General features: G+C 44.7%; 1 protein-coding gene across 1 annotated transcript in view; it reads right to left on the reverse strand.

Moving 5' to 3' along the window:
* Positions 1-1,953: 1,953 nt before the first annotated feature.
* Positions 1,954-12,104, reverse strand: part of PLBD1 (phospholipase B domain containing 1) — a 36,576-nt gene continuing 26,425 nt past the window's right edge. The window contains exons 7-11 of the mRNA XM_053943464.1: positions 9,776-9,976; positions 9,525-9,665; positions 5,494-5,679; positions 3,694-3,800; positions 1,954-2,216 (exon numbers count right to left, since the gene is read on the reverse strand). Of these exons, the coding sequence (XP_053799439.1) occupies positions 2,049-2,216; positions 3,694-3,800; positions 5,494-5,679; positions 9,525-9,665; positions 9,776-9,976 (803 nt within the window). The 3' untranslated portion in view covers positions 1,954-2,048. The remainder of the gene's footprint in view (positions 2,217-3,693; positions 3,801-5,493; positions 5,680-9,524; positions 9,666-9,775; positions 9,977-12,104) is intronic.

The following is a 12,104-nucleotide window of genomic DNA, read 5'->3' on the forward strand; positions in this document are numbered from 1 at the left end:
GAAGGAAATAAGATACTCAAAGAGACCTTTAAACTTTATGTAGCCATCTGTCAGTTCTTTTGCACCTGCCTACAGGGCCATGCAACGCTATCAAAGCCCCCTCTGGTCACTGATGCAGCTGTGCAGGGAAGAGGAGCTAGACCCAGCTGCTGTGGTCAGGACTGGAAGATCAGCCCTGGCTGGCCTGGCAACAAAGGAAGCACAAAGGACAGCACAGGAAGAGGAATGCAGTGGCCTTTAGCAGCACAACCAAAGGCAAAAAAAATAGCCACAGTCACACGGATTGGAGTCCTAAGGCTTACACAGTCCCATTGGTGTAAATACTTACAGAAAGGCACTCTCAAAAGAAGAGCTCAAATTTCTCACAACTCTGGGTTGGAGCACAAAACAGGTCATACCTCAGGGTGGGAGGCTCAAGGTGAGAGAAAGGCAGAGTTGATGTTTCCAGGCATATTGTCATGTCATGGGCACATCAGAGGTGCCACACAGCTTCACTCCCTGCTGGTGGAAGCATCTAGCTGTGCCCTGGGTCAAGAACACTGTTCACTGCAGTAATCCATTGGCAATTTCCTGGTCCCTGGGGACCAACTTTTAAACAGTACTACTCCATTTGTATTTTTACATAAAACTATGTGACAAAGCAGTAAATACATCCTGCAGTGTTGCTGTATTGTCTAGGAGTGACAGTGAAGTCAAGCCATCCTCCAGCCCCTCTGTGCTTCCAGTTTCAAACAAGCAGCTGATTCTTGGTCCTCTGCTTGCTGGCAGCTCAGATCCTTGCAGTGCTCTTTGTGACCCAGATCCATTCCTTAAGTGTCATCCTTAATGCCTGCTGCAGCCTGTTCAATCCAGGTCAATCCAATCTGTGGCAGTTGCTCCACCGCCACATGGAGGAGATCTCTGCACACAGCATCTCACACCTACCTCCTACCTCAGCAAACAAATCACTTCCGTCCCTTCATAAATTTTTCATCGTCAACAACAGCTTTGCTGTAACTTCTGGTCTCCCTCTTCCCTTGGCAAAAATCACCCTTACTGTGACAGCCAAATATTTAGCTAGAACCTCACCCAGTAACATGCTCCCTTCCCCATCAAACAAGCTAAATGCTAGAGGCTTCATTAAAACCTCACACTGCTCATCATTTTTCACCTTCATAACACAGGACACTGCTATGCACTATTTAGCTTGGACCATCAAGGACATGAGGAAAGAGCTGTTTATTTTGTTTTACTTAAGTACACATAGAACATCTAGCACAAAACAGCCTAGTGACTCAACTCCTTGGTAAACAGGTAGCTAAGAGTGATGTGCACAGCCCTGGCCCTCACAGCCATCTCACTGTCACATTCCCTTGCCACAGCTGAGAGAACAGGCAAAGATGGCACTGAGCAACTGCATGGGCTGATCGGGATCCATTGCATCACATTTCTGTCCCTGCAGCCAGGGGCATTTCCAAAGCATCAGGCTGCTTCCCTTCACCCTCTTTTGCAGCCTGACACTGCCAGCTGCTCTGACCACATAAAGGAAGTCTTGACAGTGCCACTGAAAGTCACATCCTGTACAGAACAGACTGATCTGCCATGGAGAACACACACTTGATGGGAAGCAACTTGCAGCACACTACTCAGACAAAAGGCAGACATCAAGCCAGCACTGAGGTAAGGCCATCACGGCCCAAAGCAGCCACCTGGTTTGGCCCAGCCCTGGACACAGGTCCCATGTTGCTACTAGAAACAGATCACTCTCACTGGTGGCATTGCTGCTCCCTCCTGCTCTGGGAGCTGTGACGATGGCTCAGATCAACAGAAAGCTCTGCCACCTGCTTCTCATCAATCCTACTCAGATGAAGGGCCACCCAAACCGCTCAGAAAAAAGGAACGTGCTTTGGGCTGCAGTGAAGCAGCCAATATCAATACAAAGTACCTAGCAGGCAGGACATGGGAAGGCAGGTATAAGGCACAGGGATGTGGACATCCAGGTCGATTTATTACACAAGAAATAATATTTCCATTAAAAAAAAATCCACTAGTGGATACTGACGCTGGTTTTACAGGATCGGCCTCATGGTGACAAAATTGAAGTTGTATGACTCGGGCAGGCCCTGGTGCCGCGTGCGGTTGAACCGTCTCCAGCTGAAGACGGGGAGACCGCCCTGCACCGGAGGGCCATTGATGGCAGAGGCTGTGAACGCTGCAGCCAGGCGGAAATCCGACACCTGGAACAAAGGACAGGAACCCCGGGCAAAAGGGCAGCGTGAGGCTTGACACATCCCCATCCCAGACAGCAGGAACAGCTCCAGGAGATTTAATAATAAGGTGAGAGAAGAGAGCAGAGGGAAACACGCACAGGCAGCAATTCCTCCCCTGTGCACAGGCATCTCCAGTCATGCAGCAGCCAGTGCTGAAGGGCACCAACAAACCACAAGCCCACACTTGCCCTTGCTAGGCTGAAAGAGCCAGAGTATCTGCCCTCATGACAGCCCTCCCCAATTTTATGAGGCTACAGCAGGCAGATGAGGGGGTCTGCCCTAAGCCCTGCTGCATGTTGAGCACTTGGGCCACCCCCTGGGCATGTCAAGGTAATTCAAGTATGGAACAAGGCGGCACAGAGTTAATATTGCTACCCAGGCTCTGGGTTGCTCCTTCATTGTCTCCAAAGAGGTCCCAAGCCTGCCCCATCTTCCCAAACTCAAACACTAATTTTTTCTGTAGGGTTTATAACTAGAACAGGTGTGCTCTGGGTTATTTCTTTCAATGCCCCTCTTAGGCCCCCTGTTCCACCTCCAGCCCAGCCCATTCCCCTTGCCAAACTGTGCTGGCTGAGGCACTGCAGCATGCACTGACCACTCCCTTACCAGACCACTCTACAAAGCCATTTTCTGCATTCTTCTTGTATTACCCAGCTCTGGGAGTCTCTCACTACTGTCCACTGCAACACACAGATGGCTGGACACAGCACTGGAGATACCAAAATAGCCTCCCCAGGCCCATCCTAGCAACCAAACTCATAATCCAGAAATGCAGCAGGCTGGACCCCACAGGATAAAACACTGTACAACTTTTCAGCCCAGCTACTTAATTGGGCATTGCTCTTCACAGTGAAAATATCATATAACCTGCCTAAAATAAATTCTCCAGGACAGTGGGTCTAAGGATTTTCCCACATCCCCCTAAAATGCAAAGTGATCTTCACCAAACTTTTCAAAAAGCAGTTTTGCAGAGAGGTGGAGCCCCAGAGCAGGGTGGCTTACTAGAGAGCCAGGCTTTTGTAAATGTAAACCTGAAGTGAGACTGCAACCCCTTCCCTGTGGGCTCTGGACCCACAGAGTCCTAATGAACAGGAGGCTGAGGCTATACAACAGTCTCCTTCCCTGAATGAGCTGAAGACTCATTTCCTGCTGTAAGGCTTCGGGGTTTAACCCTTTAACACAAGCTCCCATGGATGTAGTTATTTCATACACATCCCCCTGTATCCTGTCCCACTGTGCCAGGACTGATGTCAGGGACAGGAAATGAGACTCTGCAGAGAATTCCCATCTGAGGAGGTACCCAAGCAGTGGGACAGCATGAAAAGAGGGAACAGACATGCCTGGCCATGCTTGCCCTGGTGCAGGGAAATATGCTACAGGTCTGACAGGAGCACAAACAGGCTGCAGCCAACATTCAGCAGATATTGAAATTGAGGTCATTTACCTTGGAGTCATAGCAGCCTGCAGGCACTGGTAAAGAAGGATTCAGGTCTTCCCGGCAGCAAATGGTGTTGCAAGGATTGTGTTCAGCATAAGGATCATGCTGATAGTCTGGGGTGAAACGTGGTGGGAAGAGCAGAAGAAAAGAAAGTAAGTTAGCCCCCTCACAAAAAGCTGATGCCAAATATAGGAGCCACTGAGAACTGGGTAACTGCACTCTGTCACATTGCTTTTGCACTTCTCCCTAGGTACCAGCTACAGGTCAGCACTCAAGACAGGACATAAGTAGACAAGCTCCTAATTCAAGACCATACAGCTACTTCTGCATTCCAGGGGCACCACTGCCAACCTCTAACCACAAATATCTGCAATTCCACCTGATGAAATTCCACATGATGAAAGCTTGTAGAAACTTTGTCAGGAGAGAAAAGCAGAAGAGAAAGGGAAGTGGCAGGTTGGGAGATGTGGGGTGTGGGGGGAGAGAGAGGGAAATGCCCCAATGAGAGCCCTTGTTTTCCTGTTCTGGATTAAAATAAGTGTAAAGGAGCAAAACCTTTAAACACCCACCACAGTAGCTGCAAGCCAGGAGGGGAAGGTGGTGAGCTCAGCATCTACGAGCATGCTGCTACTCACAGCCCTGACAGGAATGATACCCCACCCTGGGAGAGGCCTCTCAAACCTCAAGTCCAGCAATCATCAAGCTCCCTATAATTGGGAATAAAAATATAGCATCTAAACCTATCAGTACTTTGAGATGGGCTTAGCCAGAAGTTAATTAAATTGGGTTTAATCCAGTTAAGTAGAGCCCTGTCAGGAAAAAACAACACAGCATTACCTCCTGTCCTGGTTCAACCCCTGCTGGCAACTAAGTACTACACAACTGCTCACCCACATCCCTCCAAGCCCCGCCCCTCATGGAATGGGGAGAAGAATCAGAAAGAGATGAAAACCATGGGTTGAGATAACAACAATTTCAATAACTGAGTTGTTAATAATGAAAATTAAAAAGGAGAGGGAGGGAAAGAAAAAAAAACCCTTAGAGAAACAAGTGATTCACAATACAATTGCTCACTACCTGCTGACCAATGCAATGCCCATCCCTGAGCAATGATCAGCCCCTTCCAGCCAATTCCCACAGTTTACACAGTAAGCATAAGGTTCAATGATATGGAATATCCCTTTGGCCACTTCAGGTCAGCTGTCCTGGCCATGCTCTGCCAGCTTCTTGTGTACCTGCTCGCTGGCAGAGCATGGGAAACTGAAAAGTCCTTGACTTATCAACAACTAAAACATCAGAGTTTTAGTAAAACTTAAACTATCAACATTATTGTCATACTAAATCCAAAATACAGTACTGTATTAACCACTAAGAAAATTAACTCTATCCCACCTGCAGAAGACCATTTGCCTGAACATGGATAAAGACCTTAAGTTTTACACTAAATTCTCTGGTCTGATCATGTCTAACTGTTGCTTAGGATTTAAGGCTTTCAAGATTGACAGGCTGTAGATGTATTAGGTCATAGCAGTCCATGAGGTCTCTTGGAGTACTCTCTCTTGGAGTCAGAAGCTTTCTGGAAAAGTCAAATAACAAGCCCAAGGGGCCTTGTTCTTGATAGAGCAATTTTAGCCCAGTCTCCCACCTTCAAAATAAGCTTGTGTTACCTTTTTGCTTTGTGTGCATTCTGCATTTAGGACAATATAACTGATCTGTATGTGAGGCTGCAGCTTCCCACTATAATCCAAGAAATAAAAGTAACACTGCTTATTAAGATCAGCTCCACAGCACACAAACGTGTCTTACTGTTGTATCTCATGATGTACTTCATGCTTTCCAAGTTGGTCACCTTGCCCTGGTCTCGACGGAAGATTTTGGCTCTTGGAGCAAGCTCATAGGAGAAATCCATGCCGTACTTGACAACATATGATGCATACCCACTGAGATTGTAAATCTTTTCATGGAAAGGGATATTGTATGAAGGCCAGTAACCTGTCAGAGACAAACCCCAATCTGTTAATCACTTGGAAAAGCTGGATGCTCTTGCTTGTATAAGATAATAAACTAAATAATTTTCTATGTTGCATTGCCTTAGCAGCATGTCGAGGAACAACACAGAAAACTGGTTTGAACACAATAAGGCAATAGTCACTGGCATGACCAGGGTTGACTCCCAGCATAACACCACTGGAGACTGCGTACCCAGGCAACCCGCCCCCAGACTTCCAGCCTCAGGACTCATCCTGCAAAACAGCTGAGATCAGACTTGCTGAACATGCAGCATGGCCACAGCCCTCTTGTAGAGATTTCCCTGCTGAACCTTAAAGGACTGCAAAATCATTTACTTCCACCAAACTTCACAGTGAGAGGCCTGAAGTCACTGTGGTTCTGCCCCCTTCCCATCTCACCAAAGCAGAACAACACACCATTCTGAGATGTCAGGGAGGGACTGACACACACAAACACACAGAGACCACAGGGCTACTCGGGGCCAAGAGGAGGCAGGCCAGCACACACATGCTTTGTGCAGTGGGGGTTGCACACAGTCATAAAGAAAGATGGGGGATTGCTACACATTTGCCAGGAGCTGCCTTTGAAGGTTAAGAAGTGATTGATCAGCAGAGCAGAGCTTTGCTCTAACTTTTCCAAAAGCATTCCTGCAGTTGTTTTTTTTTTAAACTTTGAAGAGCAAAGGATGCCAGGCAGGATTCCAGAGAGGAGTTTTAGGTAGGTGACATAAAACTGCCTAAAAGAAGACCACCGTGGAAAGCTCTTGGAAAGAGCCAGGAGACCTTCCAGGTCAGAATCTGGGTACAGGAAGTCCTAGAATATATAAGAATAGATAACTATACCCTAACATTTATTTTTTTCTATTTTTTAGGCAGTAAGTATATAACATGAGCTAGGCCCAAGAGCAGCACACTTTCAAGTTGTCTCCAAATCACTAACATTCCCTGTTGTTCATTCTCAAATCACATACATCAGGATTTGGTTTAGAGATGTACTATCTAGGCACTGGTAAATGCAGACCTCTTAATATATTAAGATCAGCCCAGCACAGTGTGAGGAGTCTGGTGTAAGATGTTCAAGAAAATCAACTGGAAATCACTGGGAGCAATACACACAAATACAAACCAAACTTCCTGAAGGATACACAGACAGCATACGCAGTGGAGCACTGTCTGAGTGGAGGCCTCACCAGCTTGGGTCCTGCCTAGGATAGGGAAGACAGGAATACCCTGTCTGCTGGCATTTGCTTACATGACCTAGAGCCAACCTGAAGGAAACAGGTTGTGTACAGGCTGTGTTGTAATACAGGCATCTTCCAGAAATGAGCAACTTGCCAGCCTCTAACGACACAGGCCGGAGGATAAGGATATATCAGCTTCCAAACCAGTGAGGTTTAGCTGTGATTCAAAGAGGTGTTATTGTCTCACATGAAAGCAGTGCATACAGATGACCCCTTTCTCCCACCTGGAAAAACTTGTTAAAATTGCTAAAACAGAGGAAGCTATTAAAGTTCTCCTCCAGCAAGAGCTCTTCTGTGTCTCAGGCTCTGCAAGACTGCAAATCCCATGCAAAGAGTGCAGCAGTCAACCTAAGCCAGGCTTTTCCCAAGGGCTGCTATAAGCCAGTGAAACCTGGCAGGGTGCACAGTGACAAAAAACAAGTTGAGAGACTGTGAAGTTGAAAGGAAGGGATGACATGAAGGCAGCAAAAAATCCCTGAATCAAAATGCTTTCCTCCTCTGCACTTAGAGAGCAAAAGGTATCAGCAATATCAAGAGACAGAGCAATAAGAATATTGCACATATGGCAGAAGACGCTCAGATCCCAGGTTTTGCTCTGATGTGTTGCGTTTGATGTATTACTCATTCATCACTAAGAAACACAAACTGCAGCCTATTCCTGTGACCTACTCCTTCACTTGAGACAGTGTTGCCCTCCCTCACCTCCTCTAAAGGATTTCTGAGTTTTCTTTGTCAATATACAGAAAGCACCCGGACATCTTTGCCTGGAAAGGGCAGCGTAAGAGATTCCTGGTATCGAGAACTCATCTGCCCTGGCCTACAAAATTACAGAAGCCATAAAGAAAAAAAAATCTTTCCATTTTCAAACCTGCATAAGGAAATGCTTCATTTTTCTTCAGTACAAGGTTTACTACAGCAATACCTGCCTTTGTTCACCTGAGATTTCAATTCTCAATCTCTGTTGTTTCTAGGTTTATGCTTCAAAGAGACTTAAAAAGCCAATGCTGGCGGCAAACTCATTCTGACCAAACTAGCGTGCCCAAAGTGCATTATCTTGGGACACCAGCTACATGGTAATGATGGAGCATGCCAGGGTCAGCTATGCTATAAAGACTTTAAGCCAGCATTGCTCTTGAGAAAGATAAACCTCCTTCACCTGAGCTGTTCCAAGCACCTGGGAACAGGGCAGGGGCCTCGATGGGACTTGTCTGGTGTCCTGCATGGCATGGAGGAGTTCAGATCTGCTGCTTACAGCAGCTGAGGTCTCCAAAACTGCACTCTGGCAGGGCTTAGCTCACCCTGTGTGTTTAAGGCTGTTCTCCTAATGTTTAAACTCCCAGAGACCGACTGCTCTGTTATCCAATATGCACAAGGTACACTTAGATATCTGGGAAAAGACATACTGTAGGTATGAAGTAATGTGTAACCTCTAATATATGCTGCCACCTTTGAGAAAAGAGCAGCTACAACATCTCAGAGGGAAGAAGTGGTCACTCTGTGCCTAAGCCCAGGAATTGGGCTCAGTCCTACAGAGAATGCCACACAGCTGCTCCAAAATCATTGCTGAAAAGGAACTCAAGGTACCTGCCAAGCCTGGCCTCTCTGCACAGATATAGCACTGCCATGATGGGGCTGCAATGTTTCCAGTACCAGAGCATGAGGGTCTCTATCAGCTTTTTTTTCTGCATCCCACACACAACACAGCATTGAGAAGCCCAAGGCAAAGGAAGCCAAAAGAGACTGACAATGCGGCAATGCCTGGAATAAGCCAGAACTTTCCAATAAGTTAGACACAAGGAAAAATTCAAAGAGAACCAACCCCAGCTGCTAACATAGACAAATTTCCCATCATTTAGATGATGAGTAATTAATCAATTTATCCCCTTAGCATGTGATATGGGGAAGGCGCACAAAGCTTTAGACACACTTAAGGCTCAGGCTTTTTGTTGATGATGTAAGTGTCTAGTAAACACTTGTGAATTAAACCTGACAGTGAGTGTTCTGCTTGACCAAGATTTTTGTTTGTTTTCCATCAAGTTTTTGCTAGTCTTGCTAGGGAATTAAAGAACCTATTAAAAAGCAAATATTTATCAGAAAATAGAGATCCAGAAAAGTTCAGGAGATTAATTTAACATAGAACTTCTCTGGTATTCCAAGTTTCATCTTCTTGCAGGGTGACCCCTCAACAATCATTTTGAGTAGCCCATAGCATCACAGTTATTTAGCACTGCTCCAAACAGATCTCACATTTTCCAGCATTGGTCTCTACAACAGGGCAAAATAATACCAGAAAAAAGGCAAGGATGCAGACAAGCAAGGAGACAAAGTCTATTTTTCCCTCCTCTGCTTCTAGGAGACACAGATGCTCACTGCATTGCTGCCGCAGCATACCAGATAAATGAATAGATTGCAACTGATCCAGCGATAGAGGGATGCTCACACAAAGCTGAGGGCTGTTCACACAAGGCTTCCTTGCTTTAAACTCAGGACTAGTATTCAACAAACCCTTTCCTGGTAGAAAACACAACTCTCAGTTGGCAGAAAGAGATGGTTTTCCTAAGACAGTAACTACTATAGGAGCTATTACCTTTCCGGAGAACATTTGTTTGATCAGAATACTCCACAAGGGTTGGGATCTGCTCAACAATGTACAATGCACCCTCATCAAGGCTCCTTTGCAGCTTGACCTTCTTCAGGTCTAGAACCATGTACTGATTGTTGTAGGTTCCTGGGTATGAGAACAGAGAGAGTTACATATCCTGCCAAGGGAAGGAAACAAGTACAAGAGGTAAAGGGAACACATCTTTTTTCCTAAAATGCATATGAAAGTGTACTTACCAGAGTTGCACTTCGAGAAGGTCTCTGCCCAAGTTTTGCCATCATTTGCCATCATGTTGGCAATGCGGACCCTCTGCCAAGCTAGCAAGGATTCAGGCACCACTTGCTTAATGAGGGTTTCATTGAAAACACTGTTGGTAGTCTGCAACATTACCAAGCCACTGCCCAGTATGTAAAAGTCATCCAGGGACACCAAAAAGCCTTAAACAGCAATAACACAAAACTTTATATGTTTGTGAACCTTTGATATACTCACAGAACAAAACAGAGACAAGTCATGAGGATATGGATGAGTCAATGCATGTGTGTGTGAACTCAAACTGTATAAAGATATTAAAGATGAAGTAGTAACTTCTGTAAGGACTTTGGGCCCACCTGTCAACACAGTTTGAAACGAGAAACTTTCAAGACACCTAATTCTTTGTCTAAAGCATTTGCTTTGTGTTTGTATGCCAAGCCTGGAAGCTTCTCCATAAGTCAACCTGCTCTTATGCTAAGGATTACATACCCTAAATGCCTGTCAAGTATTTGTTTCTAACAAGGAAGTGAACTAAAAAAATATAAAAATTCAACAATGAAAACCAAAGCAAAGTACAAACCCCACAAAAACACTTTCATCAACCAGTATCCGTTTTAAATTTTTACTCTGTAAAGATAACATAAATTAATTTAATTAATTTGAATTAATCCCCTCAATTAACTCCTTCTGTATTAAATCAAGCAGAAAAATCTTCCCTCTAGTTTAATCTCTTCCTGTCTAAGGTATCTTAAAAGCATCTCCAAGATACAGGCATCTCTTAAATCACAAACCACATCCTGTATATGAGAAGCTCTACCTACTCCTCTTCCTGACATGTTGTCACAGGGTTTTTTTTAATGCCTGCTAGCTCTGCAAAGTCAATACAGTGATGGATCTGTGGGCAGGATTCCCTTCCAGGTTACATGCCAACAGAAGTGCTAGGTCCAGCTGCAAGCCCTGTGCCAGGAGGCGGCATACAGAGCTGCAAAGGTCAGCTATATGCCTTGGATAGTATGGGGACTACTTGTACAGCAGAAATAACTTGGCCTTTAGATTACTCAGCAGATGCATGGCTGCCAGGCTGGGGAAGAAAGGTTGTTAACTGAGGTCCTCATGGGGAAGTCATACAGAATCTAAACTCTTGTTATGAAGTTTTTAATAGCATCAGTCTTCAAAGAGTGCAAAATGCTAAAATGCTGTGCTACACTGTAATACTTGAGCTCCTCTATGAAATCTTCCACAGCCAACTTTATTAACACAATCCACTAAGGTCACCAACCTATGACAGCAAGAAAGACAACCCAGCTCTGCCTCCTATTCCTGGGCTTTTATCAAAAGGCAGACCACCTTTGAGCAAAAGTAATGTTTAAGGGCTCTAGTTCAGCAAATTTTCTTTAAAGAAGCAAGTTCTAAAATTAGAACAGATCCAGAAAAATACACTGTGTGTATTTTAGAGACATCTGTTCTCTAAAAAAATATCAGAATAGAATAAACTGAGCATCCTGGCATCTGGTATTACTCACGGAGAAAGAGGCAATACATTATGTACATTATCAGCAGAGATCTCCCTCAAATATGTAAGGACAACAGAAACATCCTAAACTTGGCTCTGCCAATCTATGTTATCCAAGGACTTGGGATACTCTAGCAAATAATCTGCTGCATAACAAGTCAAGTGGTGCTTGCCCAAACACAGGCAATAATTGAAATTATTAAAACAATTGTGATGTGAATTGAGCATCAATACTTGTGGGTCACAATGCCAAGTGTCCAACCTCAAAACAAACCAAGTAATTTCTCTCTTGAATTTCAATCAACAGCTGAGATAGAACAGAAAAAACTTGACTCAAAACAAGTGTTAACACAAGGAATGATGCTAAATTAACTGAAGGTTGAACTCTGTAATTCAAATAAACTGCAAAGCTCAGCTAAGCTGAAAAGAAGGGGATTTTCCTTCTGGGCCTTAGTATTTACCAAGTTTTATCCTGCAATGCTTTATAACACAAAATGCCCTCCATGATACACCATTACTAACCTAATAATTCCAAGATGGCATATACCATTTTGAGTTAAGGCACAGGCAACTCTGAAACAAAGGGAAGCTAAAACACAATCAACAGGTTACCCATGGTAAAGACATCCAGAAAAATAAAATCCGGGTAGAGAAGTCTAGAGATATCAGCAGATGTTTGATGTCCTTGAGCCACTCTTCTAAGTGTGTATGAGAATCTGTTGTAATTGAAGGTGTTGTATTACTGTACGCTTCTTCTATGTTTCTCCTGTAAAACCATCTCTGCAAACCCACCTTGC

The sequence above is a fragment of the Vidua chalybeata genome, chromosome 5, assembly GCF_026979565.1.
Source record: "Vidua chalybeata isolate OUT-0048 chromosome 5, bVidCha1 merged haplotype, whole genome shotgun sequence".
Taxonomy (NCBI): Eukaryota; Metazoa; Chordata; class Aves; order Passeriformes; family Viduidae; genus Vidua; species Vidua chalybeata.